At 32.5% G+C, this 20,394-nt stretch overlaps 1 protein-coding gene across 2 annotated transcripts in view; it reads left to right on the forward strand.

Moving 5' to 3' along the window:
- The first annotated feature begins 339 nt into the window (after positions 1-339).
- Positions 340-20,394, forward strand: part of tcf3a (transcription factor 3a) — a 38,694-nt gene continuing 18,639 nt past the window's right edge. For both annotated transcript variants that reach the window (XM_052535236.1, XM_052535246.1), the window contains exons 1-9: positions 340-887; positions 3,007-3,145; positions 4,021-4,084; positions 12,219-12,289; positions 13,524-13,584; positions 14,975-15,006; positions 15,091-15,199; positions 16,561-16,619; positions 19,838-19,928. In XM_052535236.1, the coding sequence (XP_052391196.1) occupies positions 3,092-3,145; positions 4,021-4,084; positions 12,219-12,289; positions 13,524-13,584; positions 14,975-15,006; positions 15,091-15,199; positions 16,561-16,619; positions 19,838-19,928 (541 nt within the window). In that variant the 5' untranslated portion in view covers positions 340-887; positions 3,007-3,091. The remainder of the gene's footprint in view (positions 888-3,006; positions 3,146-4,020; positions 4,085-12,218; positions 12,290-13,523; positions 13,585-14,974; positions 15,007-15,090; positions 15,200-16,560; positions 16,620-19,837; positions 19,929-20,394) is intronic.

A 20,394-nucleotide genomic window follows, 5' to 3' on the forward strand; every position in this document is an offset into this window, starting at 1 on the left:
ATGCTATAGCCTATTTTATTTTTCATGTGCCGAACTGTGATCGTTCTGTTACATTTTGATTTGATTCGGACACATTTTTAACAAATCTGAGTTTCTGCGATCACGATTCTACCGTTGAATTTAGCGTTAAATGTTTTGCGTAAAACACATAAATACACAGTATTCCATGGCTTCCTGTTGCCATTCTTTTAAAACCTAGGTAGGGTGCAGGGAAGAGAGGGTTGGCTTTAGTGGTACAAAGATATTCATTGGCCGTTGAATGTGTCAATCAAACGTTCTGGAACCCTATTGGCCGGCTCGGTGGGTCTTATCGCTCCATTTCGCACTGTTTCTCAGTCCGTCGGTCTTTAACGGTGCGTCGTCTCATTCCGCGCGCTAGTCTAGTACGGCGCATTTTACAGCAAAATCCTTCTCATATCACGATAAATATAGATATACTATTGTCCGCATTATTTCGCAGTTTATTTACGTTGAGTGTACGGTAAATCTCAAAGTAATCGCGTCATAAACGCAGTCCTAGTTTTTTGGGCGTTTGAAATCGGACACCGCTATAACGTCTCCCCTCTGCGCGGAGGGATACACTGTTGCAGCTGACAATGTGGACGGTGCTAAAATGTCTCCTCGGAAGATGAGATGTTACATTTGTAGCGCTCAGAAGAATTAGAATATAACTCTAGACAGAGTTACATTTGAGCGCGGTTACATTGTAACAACTCTCGACCAGGACTGTTCGTGTTTCTCGGGAAATAGGAGGCGTTTTACACCGTGATTAAGCGGGATCTGAGACGCGGAGGGGGAAATTTTTGTCCCCCAACTTTTGTGTTTTTCCTCTCGGGCTGAAGCGCGTTTCTCTCCCGCTGGATGCCGCGCGCGTGACGTGAGAAACGGTGAGTATTTACAACGTTTGTCGGATTTTACGCTCATAAACATGCGTGTTTTTGACTTTAACGCGTCTGTTGGGATTAATTAACTTTTGTTGCACGACAAATGTGTGTGAAGTGTTTTGTCTATGAGCTTCGGTGTGTGTGTGTGTGCGGGGTTCGAGTCCAGAGGAAACGGCTTCTTTGTTCAATACTGGAAACAATGTCAAGTTTAAAACCCCCGTATAGCTGTATTTTTACAACAGTGATTCGGTTTTTACAACTTTGTTAGACATCTACCAAATCTTTCACGTGCATATTTTCTGCAATGTGGGAATTTAAAGTTTTTTTTAAATGTTATAAAAGATGAAAGTTTGCACTTGGGTTTAATATTAAGTCATCTGCGAAGTGTTTTGCATTTGTTGTGTTATTAGTTTCCTCCTGTTTGCAGTTCTTCTAATGCCCTGCTCTGTTTATTTGGGTTTTTGAAGAAATAACTGTTCCCTTTTACACTTTCGGGAATGGATTTCCCATCTTTTCCTGTCTGGGAAACTAGTTTAGGTTTTTGCATGCTCTCTTTATCTTTATTCTCCCATATGGAGTGTTTCTGGTCGTTGTGTAGTTTTCAAACTTTGTGTCGAGGACCGTGTGTTTCTTTGTGTTGGAGAGGTTGGGGGTGGGGGGGGGTCTAGGGTGAACGTGGCCTAAAGTCTTCATGTGTTTTCGGCCTGTTGCTGATCATGCTTGTGTGGAGTCCTATGGGGTATTTTCATCTTTTGGATGTTAGATCTCTAATCCTGCAGTTGCACGTGTTTTAGAAAGTACTGTAATAATTCAATGGCTCAGTGATGTATCAGATGGAGCTTTTATATATATGTTTGTGTATGCATAGTGGTGCTGAATGTCCATGTGGTGTATTTTTTTATATTTCCATGATACAACAAGTCATGACATATGTCCAAAACGACTCCAAATGATGGTCACACACTGATGCCATGTAACACAAATGTCAAAAACATGTCCATAAACATAATTTAACACACTCTTTTGAAATGTATAAACCTAGAATTCCATGGTGTCTGCATTTGTAATTTCAAAAATGGGGTAGTAGTTTTGGGTATTTTATGTCTAATGTTATTTACCCTCAAAACCATGGTATTTCCATGTACATTACTGTAATCAGAAATGTTTCTTGAGCAGTAAATCATCATATTATTCTGATTTCTGAAGATCACGTGACACTGGAGTAATGATGCTGAAAATACAGCGGAGCATCACAGAAATGCATCACATTTTAACAGAGATTCGAATAGAAAACAGTTAATAGTATTTCACAATATTACTGATTTTAGCCTTAGCCAGCCTTGGTGAGGCTTCCTTCAAAAACAGCACAGTATAATCATACTACATCATTGTGATGTTCTTTTGTCAGTGTGAACTGTGCATCCCAGATGCCAAATAAAGCATTTTTTTGAGCTGGCTTCATTGCAGTATTTGTGATCTTTATTGTTTCACGGTCATCTACCTGTTGATCATCAATGGAGGTGTTGATTATGATCCAGTGAAGGTGTTATTGGCGCGGGGCTGATGACGAAAGTATTTTTGGATAAGGCTTCTCACTTTTCTCGTGTCTGTGTGATGCAGTGCTGATGAGTTGCTTCATGAATTAAGGAAAAGTGTAAAATCACAGCACTTTGTTTTAACTGGTGAACTGGTTACATGACATCTGTCTTCCCAAAGCATATTATTCAAGAGCAAATGCATGTATTGCATAGAAAAAAAAATACCATATATAAAAGTTTGCAACCCTAGTATGTGTAGAAATAAACATTGTTTAATTCCCGGAATCATTGTTAACTAACTAGTTCCCGTAGTCTAGGTGTGGGTAAGTGGGTGGTTATTTCTCGAGCGTCTGGATTGGAGAATCGCAGGTGGTCTCTTTTTGGGTGGTTAACCGAGTTCAGATGTGGTGCATTCTGGGAAAACACTCTATTAAAGCCGGTCTGTAGAGTAGTTCTTCAGATGGAAGCAGCAGCCCGATTATTTTGGATCATACGCATTCATGTCAGATTTAATTACTAGACCCAGAGATATATAGAGATGATCTGAAAGTACGTTTGTCCATTATGCATCTCCTTCCCTGCAGGATCATAAACCTGTTTGAGCTGAGAGCGAGAGAAAGAGAGAGACGTTTGAGCGAGAGAAGCAGATCAAGAGCACACAGGACCAGGATGGCGACGGTGGGGACCGACATGGAGCTGAACGACCTGCTGGATTTCAGTCTTGTAAGTGTTTTTTTTTTTAAATAAAAGACATTCATGGGTAGTTGACATCAAATGTGAAGCGGTGTGAAATGCAATAAGGTGCGTGAGACTGTGCTGCATTATGACTGGTTGTCAGGCCATGCACGTGATTTTATTTTGCTTCATAATTGAGATGTATTTGGAAATGTAAATGGAGAAAAAAATGTCTTTGTTTTTGTGTGTGAATATACACTTGTGTTACTTATACTATTTTAGATTTTATTAAAATGTTGAAAAGTTAAATATTTAATATTTTTATTTTAGTTGAAGTATTAGTAATTTTGATGTGTTTTTGTCATTATTAGTAGTTTTTGCTTTTTATATACGCCGATATAGTATTTATTATTTTTGAGTTTAAGCTTATTTTAGTACATCATGCTAAACTAAATTAGTGATAAATGTTACCTTGCATTTTTTTGAAATTTTATTCAGTTAACATTTGTATTGTTTCAATTAATATCTATTTTTTTAGGATATATCTTCCTTAAATTGTTAACTTTTATAAATTTTATTACTTAGTAGATTATTTAGTAAATAAAACTGTTTAATTTGGATAAAAGCGTCTGCTAAATGAATAAATATAATTGTTAAAAAATAATAATTTGCAAACCGGGAAAAAAAAAAAAAATATATATATATATTTTTTTTTTTTACTTGTTTTATATACCTTTTTCCAGGTTTGTATAGATGTATATTTGTGTGTGTTAAAAAAAAAATCTAATTAAAAAAGTAATTTTTCAACTTTGATGTAAAAGATCTGTTATGTGCATATAATGTATTTTTTATTATTAATGTTGTTATTTTATAGCTATGGTGGGTATTTTCTCAGCTGATATCATTTGTTCTCTCTTCTATAGTTGATTCCTCTTCCTGTGTCGAACGGGAAGAACAGAGGCCCTACTTTACCCAGCAGTCAGTATGGTAGGCACTTTTAAAATTGCTCATCTTAACACAAACATGACTTTTGTTACTGCTATACTCTATATTATATTATAGAAACGACTGGTTCAGGGTACAGAGAATCTGATGTAATCTGCAGATGGATGTTAACATGGTAAATCCGGCATGTAGAGCATTCTTTCGCTGCACACGTGTCGATGTCGTTAGAGTCCGAGTGTTTGCGAGGCCTGTTTGATCCTCGTCATTCTCTCTCGCTGTTTCATGTTCTCAGCTGTCGCCCCTCCATCACGAGGGAGGAGGGGATGATGGGAAATGATAGTCGTCCTCTCACCCCTGCGAACAATGTCAACAAACATTAAAACAACATGCAAAACAACCCCCTTTCTGCTCTGCACCGTCTCACTCCCGAACGGAGTCCGAAATCAGAGTCTTTTTGATGGAAATACGAGGTTTTTGGGTGAATCTGACCAAACTGAATATGTTTGGGTGACTTTTTGCCGTTTACAGTCACGTGATTTAATTTAGAAGGAACGGTGTTTTATTTTGCAGTGTCACATTTAACTTAAGTAGAGGGGTTTTATATAGTTGTATATCATTTTGTAGTCATCTGAAACACAAAATGTATTTTCCTGCTAGGTGTAAACTGTATAATGCACAATTTGGCAAATTTTAAAATAAATTAATTAAAAGTTGGGCTTTATCAATTTGCGATATGGACTTGTGTCTGTAAGTATTAAACTGGAAGAGGACTTTTAATGTGAAGTCTGCTTGTTGTGTTTCAGTCTTCAAAGCAACCTGCCAAAATAAAAGTTAGGTTTAACTTGAGGAATTTGTGACGCATTACTGTGAATTGTGAAGTATGTTATTGGTGTGCAGTAAAATATTCTCATAAAAGTAGTAATGATAATATAAAATTTGAAATGTTTACTATTTAAGAAATATTGCACACTTTATTATACACAAAATTAAAATAATGCTTTAAATTGTCATTGAAATAAACTTTAAAATATAAAAAAAAAAATTATGCCTTTATCTGATCATCACTGTTTTTTTTTTTATAATAAGTTTGTTTTAAATCATGAATCCAGAAAAATAAAAACAAAAAAAGTTTAAAAAAAAAAAAAATCAAACATTTCTTAGAGCCACACTGTTGTGAAAAATTATAAATTAAATTATTTATAAAATGATTAAACACTTTTTGATTATTTAAATTGATGAATATGGTAAAAAAAAAAATTTAATGGAATTTTGGATAAAAATAAAACTGGTTCCATAGGGGCCCTGAAAATTTTATTATTTTAACAATTTTACTAGTTCTTCTTTTATACATTATGATTTCATTTAATTACACATGCTTTTTAACTACTGAAATCTTCTAAAATAATTATAACGGAATCTTAAATAGTAAATACATTTTTGAGGAAAAAATATATATATTTTTGGGAAAACAATAAAAATGGTTCCATAGGGCCCTAGAAATTTAGTAGTTCTTAATTCAATTAATTATACATGATTTCTGATTGCTAACATTTTATGTAACCATTAATCTGAAGAAGTTGGTAAAATTAAAATGCGAAATAATAAATTGGATTTCATAATTCCCATTATTTGTCAATGAAAGTCCAATGTTGTGTAGACTCCATCGTTTCTCAGAATATCTTCTTTAGTGTTTTTCTGATGAAAGTCGGTCACACAATCTGAGTGACATGAAAAATCCCTGGTTTTTGGTTTAATCTAGTGTTAGAAATCACATGCTTTGTTTTTTGTGACTTTGAAAAGCGTCCTGCCCAGTGTTTGTGCTTCGTTAATTCATTAGTCGATCGTTTGACATTCTGTGTGGATTTGAGTGGGAGGTTATCATGTTTTTTGGCACAAATATGCAGTGAGAAGAAGGATTTGCTCTGAAGTTTGAAGGGGCCTTTTGCGTGTCTCACAGGCCACGGTTTCATTTACTGAGCACCTGAAACTGAGAACAAGTTTGATATTTATAACAGCCGAACTTGTGTTAAAAATACTGAGAAATGCAAAGAGTTTTCATGAATAGGAAAGAAAACTGATCTTCCTGTGCAGTGCAGAAAAGTTCAGCTTTTTGACGACATTCAGCAGCTGAGTTCCTTTGAGTCCTCAAACAGCTGATTGAAAATGTTAGCTGCAAGAAGCTAAATGCTAACTAGTCTAATTAACCGCTTATGTCAAAGTGAACTGTGTTTCTTGATTTTACATCACTACATTCGTCACACATATTGATAATTTAATATACCATGCATCCCCTAATAACAAAACTAATATAATATACACTAAGACTTCTGATATGGAGACTAAATAGAAGCAAGCAGAGGTCTGCTTCTGAGTCACCTGGAGCGAGAGCTAGTAATGAACGGTGTTTGTTTCAGAGGCGGTGTCTTCTGAACGCAGTGTTTTGGGGATCTGGGACCCTTGTAGCCCGTGACTCAAGTGTGACTCGTTCGGCTCGGTGTTTCTCTCCTCATAATTACAGCTCTGGTGTCTCTGTGTGTGAATGTGTGTGTCCTGAGTCACTGTGAGCTCACCGACTCGCTCACGATCCCCTCGGGACAGAAACTCTTCCGTGGCTGTGTTTAACGCCTCTATTGTGGCGTGTAATTAGCGTGTCTGTGCGGGCAGGTAGCGTGTAGCTCAGGATGACACAACATGACTCTCGACTGCAGTGATTCATCAACTACAACCTGCTCTCACTCATCAAATGTCTAGATCTCTGATACAGAATGCATCCAGATATATATATATATATATATGGTACATTTCTTGAAATTGAGATGAATGCATCATCTAAAAGCTGAATAAATCATCTCTCCATTGATTCATGGTTTGTTATGATCGGCCAATATTCGTCTGAGATGCAACTATTTGAAAATCTGGAATCGAAAGGAAGCAAAAAAAATCAAAATATTGAGTTTAAAGTTTTTCAAATGAAATCTTAGCAATGCATATTACTAATCAAAAATTAAGTTTTGATATATTTATGGTAGGACGTTTACCAAATATCTTAATCTTAATGTTTTTGTCGTCAAACCCTTTGACTGCTTATATTAGGCCTACTTGAAGTTCCTCAAAGTGTATATACTTGAAATATTTACTTTATAATTTTCAATAGTTCACGATTATTTGATATTCGCTAATGACATACAGGTAAACAATAATTTTACAAATCTTTTTTTGGTAAGCATTTTATTTTGAGATATATTTATTTTACATTATTTATAAAAAATGTATGATTTAATCTACTCAAAATACTATTCTTCACTTGCTTGGGGCCCTATGAAATGCATTTAAAAGTCTTTTTTAATTATTATTTTTTTCTTTTTCTTGTTTTACTGGTTTAAATAAATTTTAATAATTAAAAAGAATGGCCGATCAGATTAATTCTTAAAATCTTACCAACTAAATATTTTTTTTTTTTTAAATAGCAGTGCCCTTTTATTTCATGTTAATTGTTATTTAAATTTTATCTTATATTTAGTTTAATCTAATATTGTCTTGTTTTAGTTAAGTTAATTTTAATTAAAAGTCTCTGATCAGTTCAATTCATAAAACTAATTTAATTTATAAAAAAGATTATTTGTGTCCTGTGACACATTTTAATTTCAATTTTTTTAAATGTAATTTTTATTATGATTTAATGCAAATACCATTGTCAAAAATTATAATCAAAAACAGTTTGTTTTCTGCATTCTTTGATTTATGCAATGTGAAAAATGCATTGTCTTTAATTTATTATTTATATATATATTTTTTATTTTTTGCTATTTTTGTTTATTCATTTAAACACTTGGGATTCCTCTGATTGAAATAAATCCTTAATTTTACGTCATTGCTGTTTTTCCTTCTCTATCAAGTGAACATCACACTGATCTGATCTGAATTTTTTTCCCGTGACTGAGTGAGAAGATCATTTCTAAACCTTGCTCTGATTTGTTTGATAGTTGTTCTGAATCTGAATTGCGGTGTGCATCAAGCGTGGTTGTGAGTTGGAGAGGTCGCTGGCCTCTGTGGATCAGCTTGTAACCATTAGACGCTCAAACACGCAGCAGACGCTTTTTATTGGGCCTGCGGAGCAAAGTTTTGTTTATTCAGGTGCGGAGGGGAATGTCTCATAACTCCAGCCGTTCCCTTTTAATATAAAGAGATTTTTATGACTGTCTGGAGAGGAAAAGAGCGTTTTTCTGAATGAATTTCTCTCTTTTCCACCCAGCAATCAGTTCTGTTAATTGGAGTGAATATTCAGTGCACTTATGAATATGAATCACCTCTATTTTTGAGTTTTTTTCATACTGTGCTGATATGTCATCGACCTCCTGTTGTTTCTCGCGCCATATTTCACAGTATTAGCTGTCTTTCATCTCTGTCTTTCTCTCCCACCCGCCACGGATCGCTGTAAATATCAATCTCGCTTCCTCTTTACCTCAAACTCTCATGATCAGGATCAAAACTGACCAAACTTACTGCTATTAATACACATTCTTGCACTCATCTGTTCACCTTGTGTGGAAAAAAGTCTTCATAATTTTATTGAAATATGAAAACAGTTTATTTTAGATTCTTGTCATATTACCTAAAGCTAATGAGATGCCTTGCCTTTCACTGCCTACAAAGACAGCATCCTATCTAGGGATGCACAATATACTAGTTTAAGAAATTATTTATTTTGTAGCATGTTGTTTAATATTGGATATGTATTATAATATTGATATTAAACTGCCTGTTTTTACTTTTCGATTACCTTAAGTAGGGATGGTATCGTTTACATTTTGATACTGATACCGATACTGCTTACCGATACTTACCGATATCGATACTCTTTGGTGCAAAAAGATATGAAGTTGTTAAAAATTTCAAGTAGTTTTATTGCTGCTGTATTAATGTTCTTTAGTCAAGAGCAGGGAGTTATTTTTCTCTTTGTGTTTTATTTTGTTATAATTAAAGGTATAGTTCACCCCAAAATGAAAACTGTCTTCATTTACTCACTCTCAAGTTGTTTTAAACCCGAATGAGTTTCTTCTTCTGTTGAACATAATGTTATTTTGAAGAATGTGGGAAACTAAACAGTGCTGGTCTCCAGTGACTTTCATATGTATTTATTTATTTTCTCTATTATCAAAGTCAGTGGGGACCAGCAACTGTTTGCTTACCCACTTTCTTCAAAATATCTTATTTTGTGTTCAACACAAGAATAAATACAAATTAATACATGTTTGGTACAACATGACTGAGTAAATAATGAAAGAACTTACATTTTGGGGTGAAGTATCGTTTTAATAACAAGTTGCATTATGTGTAGTACTGTCCCTTTAAGAGATGCACGCACTCATTTCTCTCTTGCCGGTTTACTTTCACTTTATTCATAATAAATTGTTTATATGTAAACCTTGTGTGTTTTTGACAGTTTAGCACAATCAGATGATAACTAATTATCGGTACTCCGGTATCAACCGAATTACGGAAAAATACCGGTTCTCGGTACCCATTCCTACCCTTCAGTGAACGCTTGATGACTTTTGAAATGAATTGAATATTTTAACACACACAATCTTTTATTTTTGTAGCATTTCAGATAATATTGGATATATATACGATAATATTGATTCAATTGCCAGGTTTTAACTTTTTCATTACCTTAAATGTCAAGAATTCGCTTAATCACACACTTAATCTATTTATTCTGTAGCATATTGATTAATATTAGATATAGTTTTAGCTATTATTGATATTAAACTGCCCATGTTTTCATTTTCATTTAATCTATTCTTGATGACAGTTAAGGTAATCTAATATTTTATCATTTATTTATTTATTTTACATTTTGTTTACCTTAATCTATAAGTCTTAGTTTAAATAATGCACTTAATTTTTATTTATTTTGTAGCTTATCAGTTGATATTGGATGCATATTTTTGCTTTTTGATTCAGTTAATTCTCAAGTGTTCAATAAAAATAATTGAATATATATCTTATATCTTTAGCAAATCTCCAAATAATAATTCATATATTTATAAAAATTTTTAGTGTTGCATTTAAAACTATTTCCTATTTTCTGTCTTTGTTGTACTATTTATAAAGCATAAAATAGCATCTATAATAAAGCTGTGCTCGAGGTCATTCTGTGGATGCCGTCTCAGTAGGAATCTCAGCTGACCCTTCGAGCGGCTAGCCACAGGAAGTCCAGTCATTGTTATAAACGCCGTTCTTAATGCACTTTCCGTCCTCATTGTGTGTGAGCAGCTCGTCTCAGCGGTGCTTGAATAATTCTTTCCTGTTTTGTAGGTTCTGCTCCGTCGCTGCTGCGTTCTCTTGTTGTTGTTTTATTGAATTCGCGGATCACGCTTTTTTTTTTTTCACAGCAATGGCTCTCGAGTCGTAATTCACTCGTCCGCTGTACTCCTGTTCCGCTCCGTCGCCAGCGCTGTCATGATCGCCCCCCCATCCCCCCTTTTAATTAGACGACAAAACAAAAATTATGAATATTCATAAGCAGACACCTCATTAATATGCACAGTTATGCAAATCAGCACACAATTAAGCTGCTGCTCTCCAGAGATGCTTGCGAGTGTTAAAGGGGGGAGACGGTTTTTCGGGAAATTTCTGCACCGTCGATCTTTAAAATTCTTCCGTTCGGCGGCTTTCCAGCCTTTTGTGCTCGACGTTTGTGGTTTCGAAACCTTTGAGGTTTGGTTGACATGTCTAATCACACATCAGCTGGTGAGATGGCAGATACGGAGACGCAAAACAAAGCGCAGATTCAACCATCGAGCTGACCTGGTATTGCTGATAATGCAAACACAGAATGTGAGAACGATTTAACAAACAAAATCTGTTGTGTCTCGGGAGCTTTGTGTGAGAAAGGCTTAAGAAACTCATCTCAAGGCAAGAATACAGAGATTTCTTAAGATCTTTTACTCTACGAGTCGTGCTTGCAAACCACTGATGAGTCAGTTTGTAGTTTTGCACAAACCTATTTGAATTTCTGTGGCATGTTTTTCTGCAATGCATTGAAATTATTTGTAGCATATGGTTTACTCCATTAAAGCTGAGGTAGATAACCCATTTTAAAAACCTGTATTTAAAGAAATTTTGTTATTTTAAACTTTAATTAAATCAACTCTGCTAATCAGAAATGTTTCTCGAGCAGAAAATTAGCATATTAGAATGATTTCTGAAGTGATGCTGAAAATTCAACTTTGATCACATAAATAAATTACATTTTTAAATGTATTCATATTGAAAACAGCTGTTTTAAATTGTAATAATATTTAAAAAAAATTCAATGTATTTTTAATCAAATAAATGCAATAATTTGCATATTAGAATGATTTCGGAAGATCATGTGACACTGAAGACTGGAGGAGTGATGCTGAAAATACAACTTTGATCACATAAATAAATTACATTTTAAAATGTATTCATATTGAAAACAGCTGTTTAAGTTGTAATAATATAAAAAAAAAATCAATGTATTTTTAATCAAATAAATGCAGCACATTAGCATATTATTATTATTATTATTATTATTATTATTATTAACCGCTAAATGACCGTTAAGAATTTTGACCGATTAATACGATCGGTTAAATGCGCAAACACTTGCGTTTATCAGTAGAAGCAACTTCTCCTTTTAGTCATAAAGATAAACCAAAATTATAAACAGTTTGCCTTTATTTACATTCACAATAAAAACAAATCTTTGTGCATAAAATAATCCTAAAGAAAAATAGGATTCCGCTTTCTGACATTTCCGAAACGGCATTTTTCATAAAAATATATTTCTTGCATACCCCTATTTATTGGCTATATATAGCCTAGCTTTATCATGTTTTCCTTCGCTCGCAGAAGCGCTGCAGATGCTCTCTGATGTGATTTATGAATCCTCATGTTCTGTTGTTTCTTGCTTTTAGCGCATGCCAAAGTAATCCCCAGGAAAAATAGCCGAAATGAACATCACTAATCATTTGACACTAGAGCAATGCATCCTTGATGAGCAGAAGAGACTCTTTCAGAAACCAACTGATTCTTGTTTTTAACATTTAGTGTTGATTAAAACTGCAGGCATGTCTAATTCATAACTATTGGATATCGGTGCATATCTAGTTCTAAGTGTTGACGATGTTTGTGTGTTTTTCAGTTTTGGATGAAAGAAGTGGCTCCGGCTCTTGGGCTTCTGGAGAAGCGAACGGTCCCTCGTTTGGCGCACGGGTAAGAAATCACCCAAATACATCGTCTCCGGTGTTCCCTTCAGACCTTAATCCCTACAGGCAACGAACCCGATATCTAGTCCACTTCAGGATGTCTCTTATTTTGTCTCGTGAGGGTTTGTTTAAAGCAGACTTGCGTGTATCTGGAGATGGGAAGGTCAGCAGACGTGTGTTTGTAGGTCAGATTAGCCGGCCATTTTTAGCGATCCTCGTGTTTACCTGCCGTGTGTATCTCTGATCTCTCACCTGTCAGGGTTCATGAATGTTAGACGCATCACGTGTGTCCTATTCTCTCTCTGACCTATTTCGCTCATAAACAAGAAGCCTGTAATTTTAGGAGCCAACATTGTTCGTGACAATTTCTCTCTGAAGCTTAATACTAAACAGGATTTGTTCAGTATTTTTCATTGATGTATATAATTTGACATTATAAATGTATGCTGTATTCAACACTAATGTTCAAAAACAATAATTAGTATGTTTTTGAAAGTCTCTCTGTACAATTAGAAATTCTTAAATATTATTCTAATGTAAAACAGCTGTTTTCTGTGTGAATCTGTGTTAAAGTTTAATCTATTTCTTCAGAAATCAGAATAATGTGGTGATTTACTGGATTTATTTGATCAAAAATATAATTAGAAATTTGAAATATTTTTATAATTTATTTTTTAGTTTAAACATTTAACAATATATAGTTTTGAGTACGTTTTAATGTTATAATAATAAAAATATGCTTTTAATAGTGTATTTAAAAAAAACATTAAGTTAAAAAATATATTAAAATAAATTTAGAAATATAAATATAAAATGGATTTTTTTAATTTATTTAATAGAAATATAAAAATGTATATTCAATAAAATAATGTATAGCTTTATATAAATTACTCAGTATATTAAATTTATATTTAACTATATGTTATTTTAAAGTGTAATTTTTTTATGTTTAAATATAATTTATATTAACTTTAAATAAATATTGAATAGTTTTTTTTATATATATATATATATATATATATATATTAAACCTATTCAATATTTGTATATAATTTTTTTTTATGTAAATAAAATTATATTATAAATTTAAGTTAAAATATTTTACTTCCAGTAGATGTTGTAAGTAGACTGGTTCAGAATAAACTTTCATTCATATTGATATTTCACAATATAAGCTCATTGAGTTTGCATGATTCTGCTGATCATATAATCATATATTATTGTGTGTTTTTGTGTATTAGCTGTATGGAGACGGCCATCACTACCCTGAGCATGACGGCATGTACAACTTAGAGATCGACGGTGAGTAAACGCAAAACTAGAGGTCAAAGCATTTACCGATTTACCGTTTTGATTCCACCGTATTCAATTCGGACTATCAGGAGATGGATTTTTATAATTGTAGATTACGTTCTCACGGATGAGGTGCGTTTCTTTGTTGTTGCATGTAAGTGAAAAAATCTGCATCCTCTCTGACCTCATTTCCACAGCTGATGAGCCTCTGAAGTTTAACCCATGCATCGCCTGCAGTCCTGAGCAGGTTTAGATCAGGCTGGGGACGTGGAGGGGGTTAATCCACGCTCCTAACCGGCCCTCGCTGGGCTTTAAAGCCGTGTGGGGGTTGCTTTTCAACTAATTACCACTTAGGCATTTATAATGGGACGATTTGTTGTTTGTGTCCAGTCTGTAAGCCATAAACGGCGCACCTCAACCGCAGACAGATGGAGTCCAGCAACCTTTCAGCCCAACATTATCAGTCAATGAATAAATCACGGTCTACGCTCCTCTCATATTTAATGTAATATAGGTTTACTAGTACCTCAGTTATACTGCTATATATATATACATGTATATTAAACAAAAACTAAATATTAACCAAAATTATAAGCGTATCTCAATTATACTAAAATAACACCGATATTATACGAGAATTTTTTTCATTATATTTCTCATCTAAATTTTAGTTTGATAGGTTTTCTATTTTTTTGTCATAGTTTTGGTTTTAGCTATTTAAGTTAATTCAGGTTAAATAAAATATGAGAATGTTGCCTTGGCAACTAGCTGAATTTATTTTTTTTAATATTTAATATCAGTTAATTTTTATTTTGTTGCAACAGTTTTTTTGTTGTTTGTTTACTGTAATAACTGTGTGTGTATGTGTGTGTATATATATATATATATATATATATATATATATATATATATATATATATATATATATATAATGTATACGCACACACACTTATTTAAATATAATAACATTTAAAAAACTATATATATATATATATATATATATATATATAATAAATAAAAAAAATGTGTATATGTATATAAATATATATACCTGTTTTTTTATGTAAAAAACATATATATACAAATAGTTACATTATTACATTTTAAGTATAAACTGGAGAAGTTTTAATAGATTAATTGGTTGTAATGTTAGTTTAATAACGTCTAGTTAAGGTAACATGAAATCAAACCAGTCTAACTTTATTCAGTCAGTTTCAGAAGGATAAAATCTGTTCCTGTCTTTTCTCATCAAGAATCATGTTTGGCTCAGATATGCGCCGCATTACGGAGTTTAAAAGCGTTACGAATGCTTCTTGTTGACATGTTCAGCTTCATGTTTGTTGGTGTAATGCTTGATGTGTTTGGCTGAATGTAAGAGTTTCTGGTGTTTGTTCTGCAGGGAAATCTGAGCGAGGATACCCCGTCACACAGGTAAGGAACTGATTTTAGTTGTTGAGTGGTGTTGGTTTCCTCCTGGAGTCTGTCTTCACTGAACTCTGTGTTATCTGTGTTTAGCCGCAGCTCATGAGCGCTGATATTAGCGATGGTCTTTCTCCTCCGGGAATGAAAGTCCCTTCTCAGTTCTACAGTCCTCATCGCCGGAGGGTCGCTGACTCCAGTTTAGGTGAGCACTGTGTGTATGACGTCAGTTAAACTGGATGATTGTATAAAAACAAATTTCCAGTTCAGTGTAGCCGAGAACCGCTCGCTTAGACGGGAAGAGATGCCTAATAAGTGCAAAATAAACCCTTGTTTTCCATGTATTGGAGAAATGCAGGAGTTTTTCACCTGATAACTTGAATAGCTACTTGTATAATAAATACATAATTCTGAAGTGAGTAATTATGTTGCGGATTGTATATGTGTATACATATATATAAATGTGTAATTATTTAAATAAATAAATAGACTAAACTAAGAGAACACGGAAAATACAAAATTAAAATCTATTCTAAATATAAACAAAAAAGTAGCAGTATTTCAAATTTACTACAATAGCATTGATACACACACACACACACACACACACACACATATATATATATATATATATATATATATATAATTTTTTTTATATATATATTGAAATGGTAAATCAAAATATATTTTTCTGCCTTAAAAAATATAAAAAACTTTATTTATTTATTTTTATTTATTTTATTTTTTTAAAGGCAGAAAATATATTTTGATTCAATATAAAATATATATATTTTATGGATTTAATATATTTTAATTTAGTATTTTCTGTGTACTCTTAGTTTGTTTATTTAAATAATTAAATGCATATAAATTTATATTCTTTATTTATCTAAACTATAGTTTTAGTAGTTCTCATTTTTGTCCTTGTGTTTTTAGTTATATTTTATTAGTTTGTCTAATTTTAGTTTTTTGGTACTTGAAGTTAAACTAAACAAAAATGAAAATATTGCTAAAATAAGTTGAATTAATAGTATATTAAAATTATTTTTTATATATTTTAAGAATTATAGTTGTCTGTTTTCACTTTAATTTGAACGTTTTAGTACTTCTGTATTTGTTTTGATACTTTAAACGAAAATGACAAGTAAAATAAGTTTAAGTATATTATATTTATATATTTTTATTTAAATATAAAAATTCAATTCTAATATTTGCATCTTAATTTCTTTATTTTCAAATGGTACACCATTGAGCTTTTTTTCCGACCGCTTTAGTGATTTTATTCACAGTAAATGACCGCATTTCTCTCACTAGCAGCCAATATCACAATATGGGAGATATCTCAATATCTCATGTGTGTGTTATTGTTTCAAGGGTTTATTTTGTGCTCTTTTCCCTCATGCATGAAGCTTTTGTGTGTGACGACATGGAGTCACTATTGAAAATGTGTGTGGTTTTTGAAAAGCATGAGGTGTCTTGGTGTGCGTCTGCCTGTCAATCATGTCGACTGATCACCTTAAGTATAAATCAGCATTTAAAAGGCTTACAAAAAGGCTTTTGTTTCAGATCCACTGCCCAAGAAGATCCGGAAGGTTCCTTCTGGCCTGCCGTCATCTGTGTCTTCGGTGAGTGTTGACGTGCCCTCATTAGTGTCTAAGCCCGGATTATCATGCCACGTGAAGTCAGTCTGACCCAAAACACACACACACACACACACACGTGCACTTCCTGTAGGGCTCATGTCACATATTACATGCATACTGTAGCGTGCACAGATTCTCTTTCTCTCTTATGGGTGCATTTGCCGTGTATGCAGTCGTGCATTCATGCTCGAATGCAGTCATAACACCCTTCCTTTTTTAAATCCATGCATGGACAAAGCACTCATCTACTAAATACCCACGAGGCCTTGGAGGGTTGCCGTGGGCAATAGTGCATGTTCTACTTCCTGTGTCTTTTCCTGTTTGAAGCAGGGCTGCTGAATTCATTCCTTTTCGTTTTCAATGCATAGTGAAATGTAAGACTTAACATATTACTCTCGTCTAGTAAAAATATAACGTGATTTTTTTTTAATACTTGAGTATTCGTAGGCCTAGTTCATAGTTTTTGAGCAATGCAATATGATTTACTATTATTATTATTAATGTGGAGAACGCAGATCATAAAGCATGCAACCATACATGATGATCATTTAGATTTAAATGTCTGAATTTCACCGTGTGTACAATTTTTGATTGAATTTAGTGAATATTGGGTGGAAATGTATAGTAGTAATTAGTTGCACTGGGCAAAATTGAATTGTTGAGAGAGAAAAAAAACCCAGACAAGACATTTCATTATTACATAAAAAAAAAAATGTTATGCATTAAAACAAGTTTTTTTTTTTTTTTTTTTCGCGGCTTATATAATGCAATTAATATCAAGCATGTAAAACATGCGCAAAGAGCATTTGTAAATGTATAGTGCATTTTCCACATGTTTTGGTTCACTTTAAATTTTATTTTTATTATTTAGTATTTTTTATAATTAGTTTTTCAATATGCATGTTTTTAATTCCTGTTCTGAATAATGGTTTATTTAAAGTATTTGTTTTGGAGTGAGAGAAATTCAAATACATTTTATAATGTTTATAATAACATTTATTACATATTTTTTTTATATATAATAATGATAATAATAATTACTTTTTTTTAACTATGCTATTTTTACATGGTGCAAATTATTTCCAGAAAACAGTAATTAAACAATATGCATTCAATAAAAATTATATGAATATTTAACAATATTTACTAATTTCACTCACAGTATTTAAAAAACAGCAAATGGACATAGTTATTAAATGAATATATAGGTTTTTTTGTTTTAATAAAATAAATAAATGTTAGTTTTTATATCGTAATAAAGTAAATATATTTAGTTTATTTAATATAATTAAGCATATTTATTTTATTGTATATTGTTTTTAATTAAGTTAATGTGCATTTTATTTTAATTAATAAGTTTTTTTTTCTTTTAATGGTTTTAATTTTAGTTTATTTTAATATTATAGATTATAAAATGTAGTTTTTCCTCCACATATATTTACAGAAACTTACAATAAAATGCCATTCACCGTAATAATAATTCATATACCAACAAAAAATATAATAATTTAAAGTTGTTGTTTTTTTTTTAAGTTTCTCCTGGAAATAATTTTTGAATTTATCATCCATTAAATAAAAAAAATTCTATTGAACGGTTATTATTATATATAATATATATATAAATACACACACACACACACACACACACACACACACACACACACACACACTAGATATTAGATGACATTAAAAAGACTGGATTAAAAAATACTAATTAAATTGTAATTATAAATCTTTACATTTCTGCATAAACGCATGGATTTCTTTTGGATGACATTTTATCATCACAAAGGTTATTAGAAACATTAAAGCATGCATTTTATTTGCATTTAATATGCATTCTGTGTTTAAACATCGCTAAGATTGTGAACATTGGTGGTCTTGTCTCTGTGGCTCTCTTATAGTGCCTCTATTTTTACTCTCCCTGCCCTCATCTGTTCATCTGTTTCTCTTTCCTTTCATTTTTCCTCCTGGTTCTCTCCGTGTCTCCAGCTGTCTGTGCTGTTGGCTGCTCTCCAGGAACGGCCAGATGGCTCTGTAATTGAGAATGCATCGCTCGCTCTCTCTCTCCGTTTCTTTCTTTATTTCTTCCTTGTGTTCATGCATCTCCTTCGTTCTCTCGTCTTCTATTTCGCGTCGTTTATTTACACACATTTCACGTGGTTCTTTTCTTTGGACTTCTCCAGCATTGACATCAGATCGCTGGAGCGTGGCTTGTTTTTGACCCCTTTGTTGTGTTTAATTGGCTTGTAATTTGGTCGTATGTTCATTATATTAACACTTTTGCATGGCTAGACAGGCGTGCGTTGTTGTTTCTTTTGTTTTAGCGAATAACAAAATATAAAGTGTTTTCACATCGTGCCTTTGTGTGTGAAACTCAAGAGGTTCAAGCTAATGGTGGATCGCCTGAACATCACAACTCACATTGAACTCTTTATAATAAAAAAAAAACTAAATGGGTTGGAGAATGCAACAAAATGCTAGATGAGTAATTTGGTAATTTCTTCTTGACTTAGGTGCAACAATTCATATTTTTTTTATTTTAAAAAAATATATATACACGTGTGTGTGTGTGTGTGTGTTACTATTTTATTAAAAATAAAATAAAAAACTGAAATAAAGGTAATATTTAATTATTATTATTTTTTTTCTTAAAATTTTAACATTTGTAACCATTTTATTACAATAATATATATTAAATAACATTTATAAATTATATTAAAATGGTAGCATTTTGTCATTTTTTTGTTTCCATTAATTTTTTTACAAATTACAGAAGTAGTGACAAACCACCTCATGTGACTAAAGCGGTGTAAAAATTTATATTTTTATAAAACTGTAACTATAAATATCATACAGACACAAAGATATTTAAGAATACAATTTTAAAATACAGTTTATTGACTGGAAAAATATTTAAATGTATATTTGTGATTTTTAATTTTTTAAATGCGTATATTAAAATATGTAAATAGCTAAAATGATGGTAACTGGTATTAAAATGTCAAAGTTATTTTGGGCACCGCTTTCATATTGGGGTCATTATTTTGTACTTTCCCTTGAGTCAGCCTTTGTGTTTTTTTATTTTTATGAATATTTCCTAATTTATAGCACATGCACACACAATGCAGCTAAAGCAGAAGTGGACGTTTCAGTGGACTCTGACCTGAATCCAAGCTTTGCTTTCTTCTGTGTGGCAGGTTTATCCCGGCTGTGAGGACTATAACCAGGATGGCTCCGGATACCCCGGATCCAAAGCTGCAAACCTTTATCCAGGCTCTTACTGGCAGGGTACGTTGGTAGTTTCTGTCCGAGTGATTTTTGGCAATAATAGTAATATTGTAAACCACACTGATCTTGATGCAATATTTATCACTTCATTTGCATCACTTAAAATAACTAATGACCTTTTGTTTTCCTGCTTTCTTGCTTCACACATGTATTTTGTATAAACATTACATATTTATTATCTGTCTTGTATTCATTTAGTGGAAAACTATTAATCAGAATCGAATTTGCAATGATGCACATTTGGTCCAGATTGCACGTTTCAAATTTATATGAAAGAAAATACATTTTTTGAGGTATACATCCAATATAAAAAAGCTATAATTATTCAAAAAATCTGGTATTTTGTGGTCAAATATTTGTGCATCTTGAAACTAAACTTTTCCTTCATTGCTGTTTTATATCTTTTGCAGTAATTTGTTTGTGATTAGTAATATTGTGAATTTCACATTGCATTTATTTTATTTTT

This window comes from Carassius gibelio, chromosome A2 (assembly GCF_023724105.1).
Source record: "Carassius gibelio isolate Cgi1373 ecotype wild population from Czech Republic chromosome A2, carGib1.2-hapl.c, whole genome shotgun sequence".
In the NCBI taxonomy this organism is placed as follows: Eukaryota; Metazoa; Chordata; class Actinopteri; order Cypriniformes; family Cyprinidae; genus Carassius; species Carassius gibelio.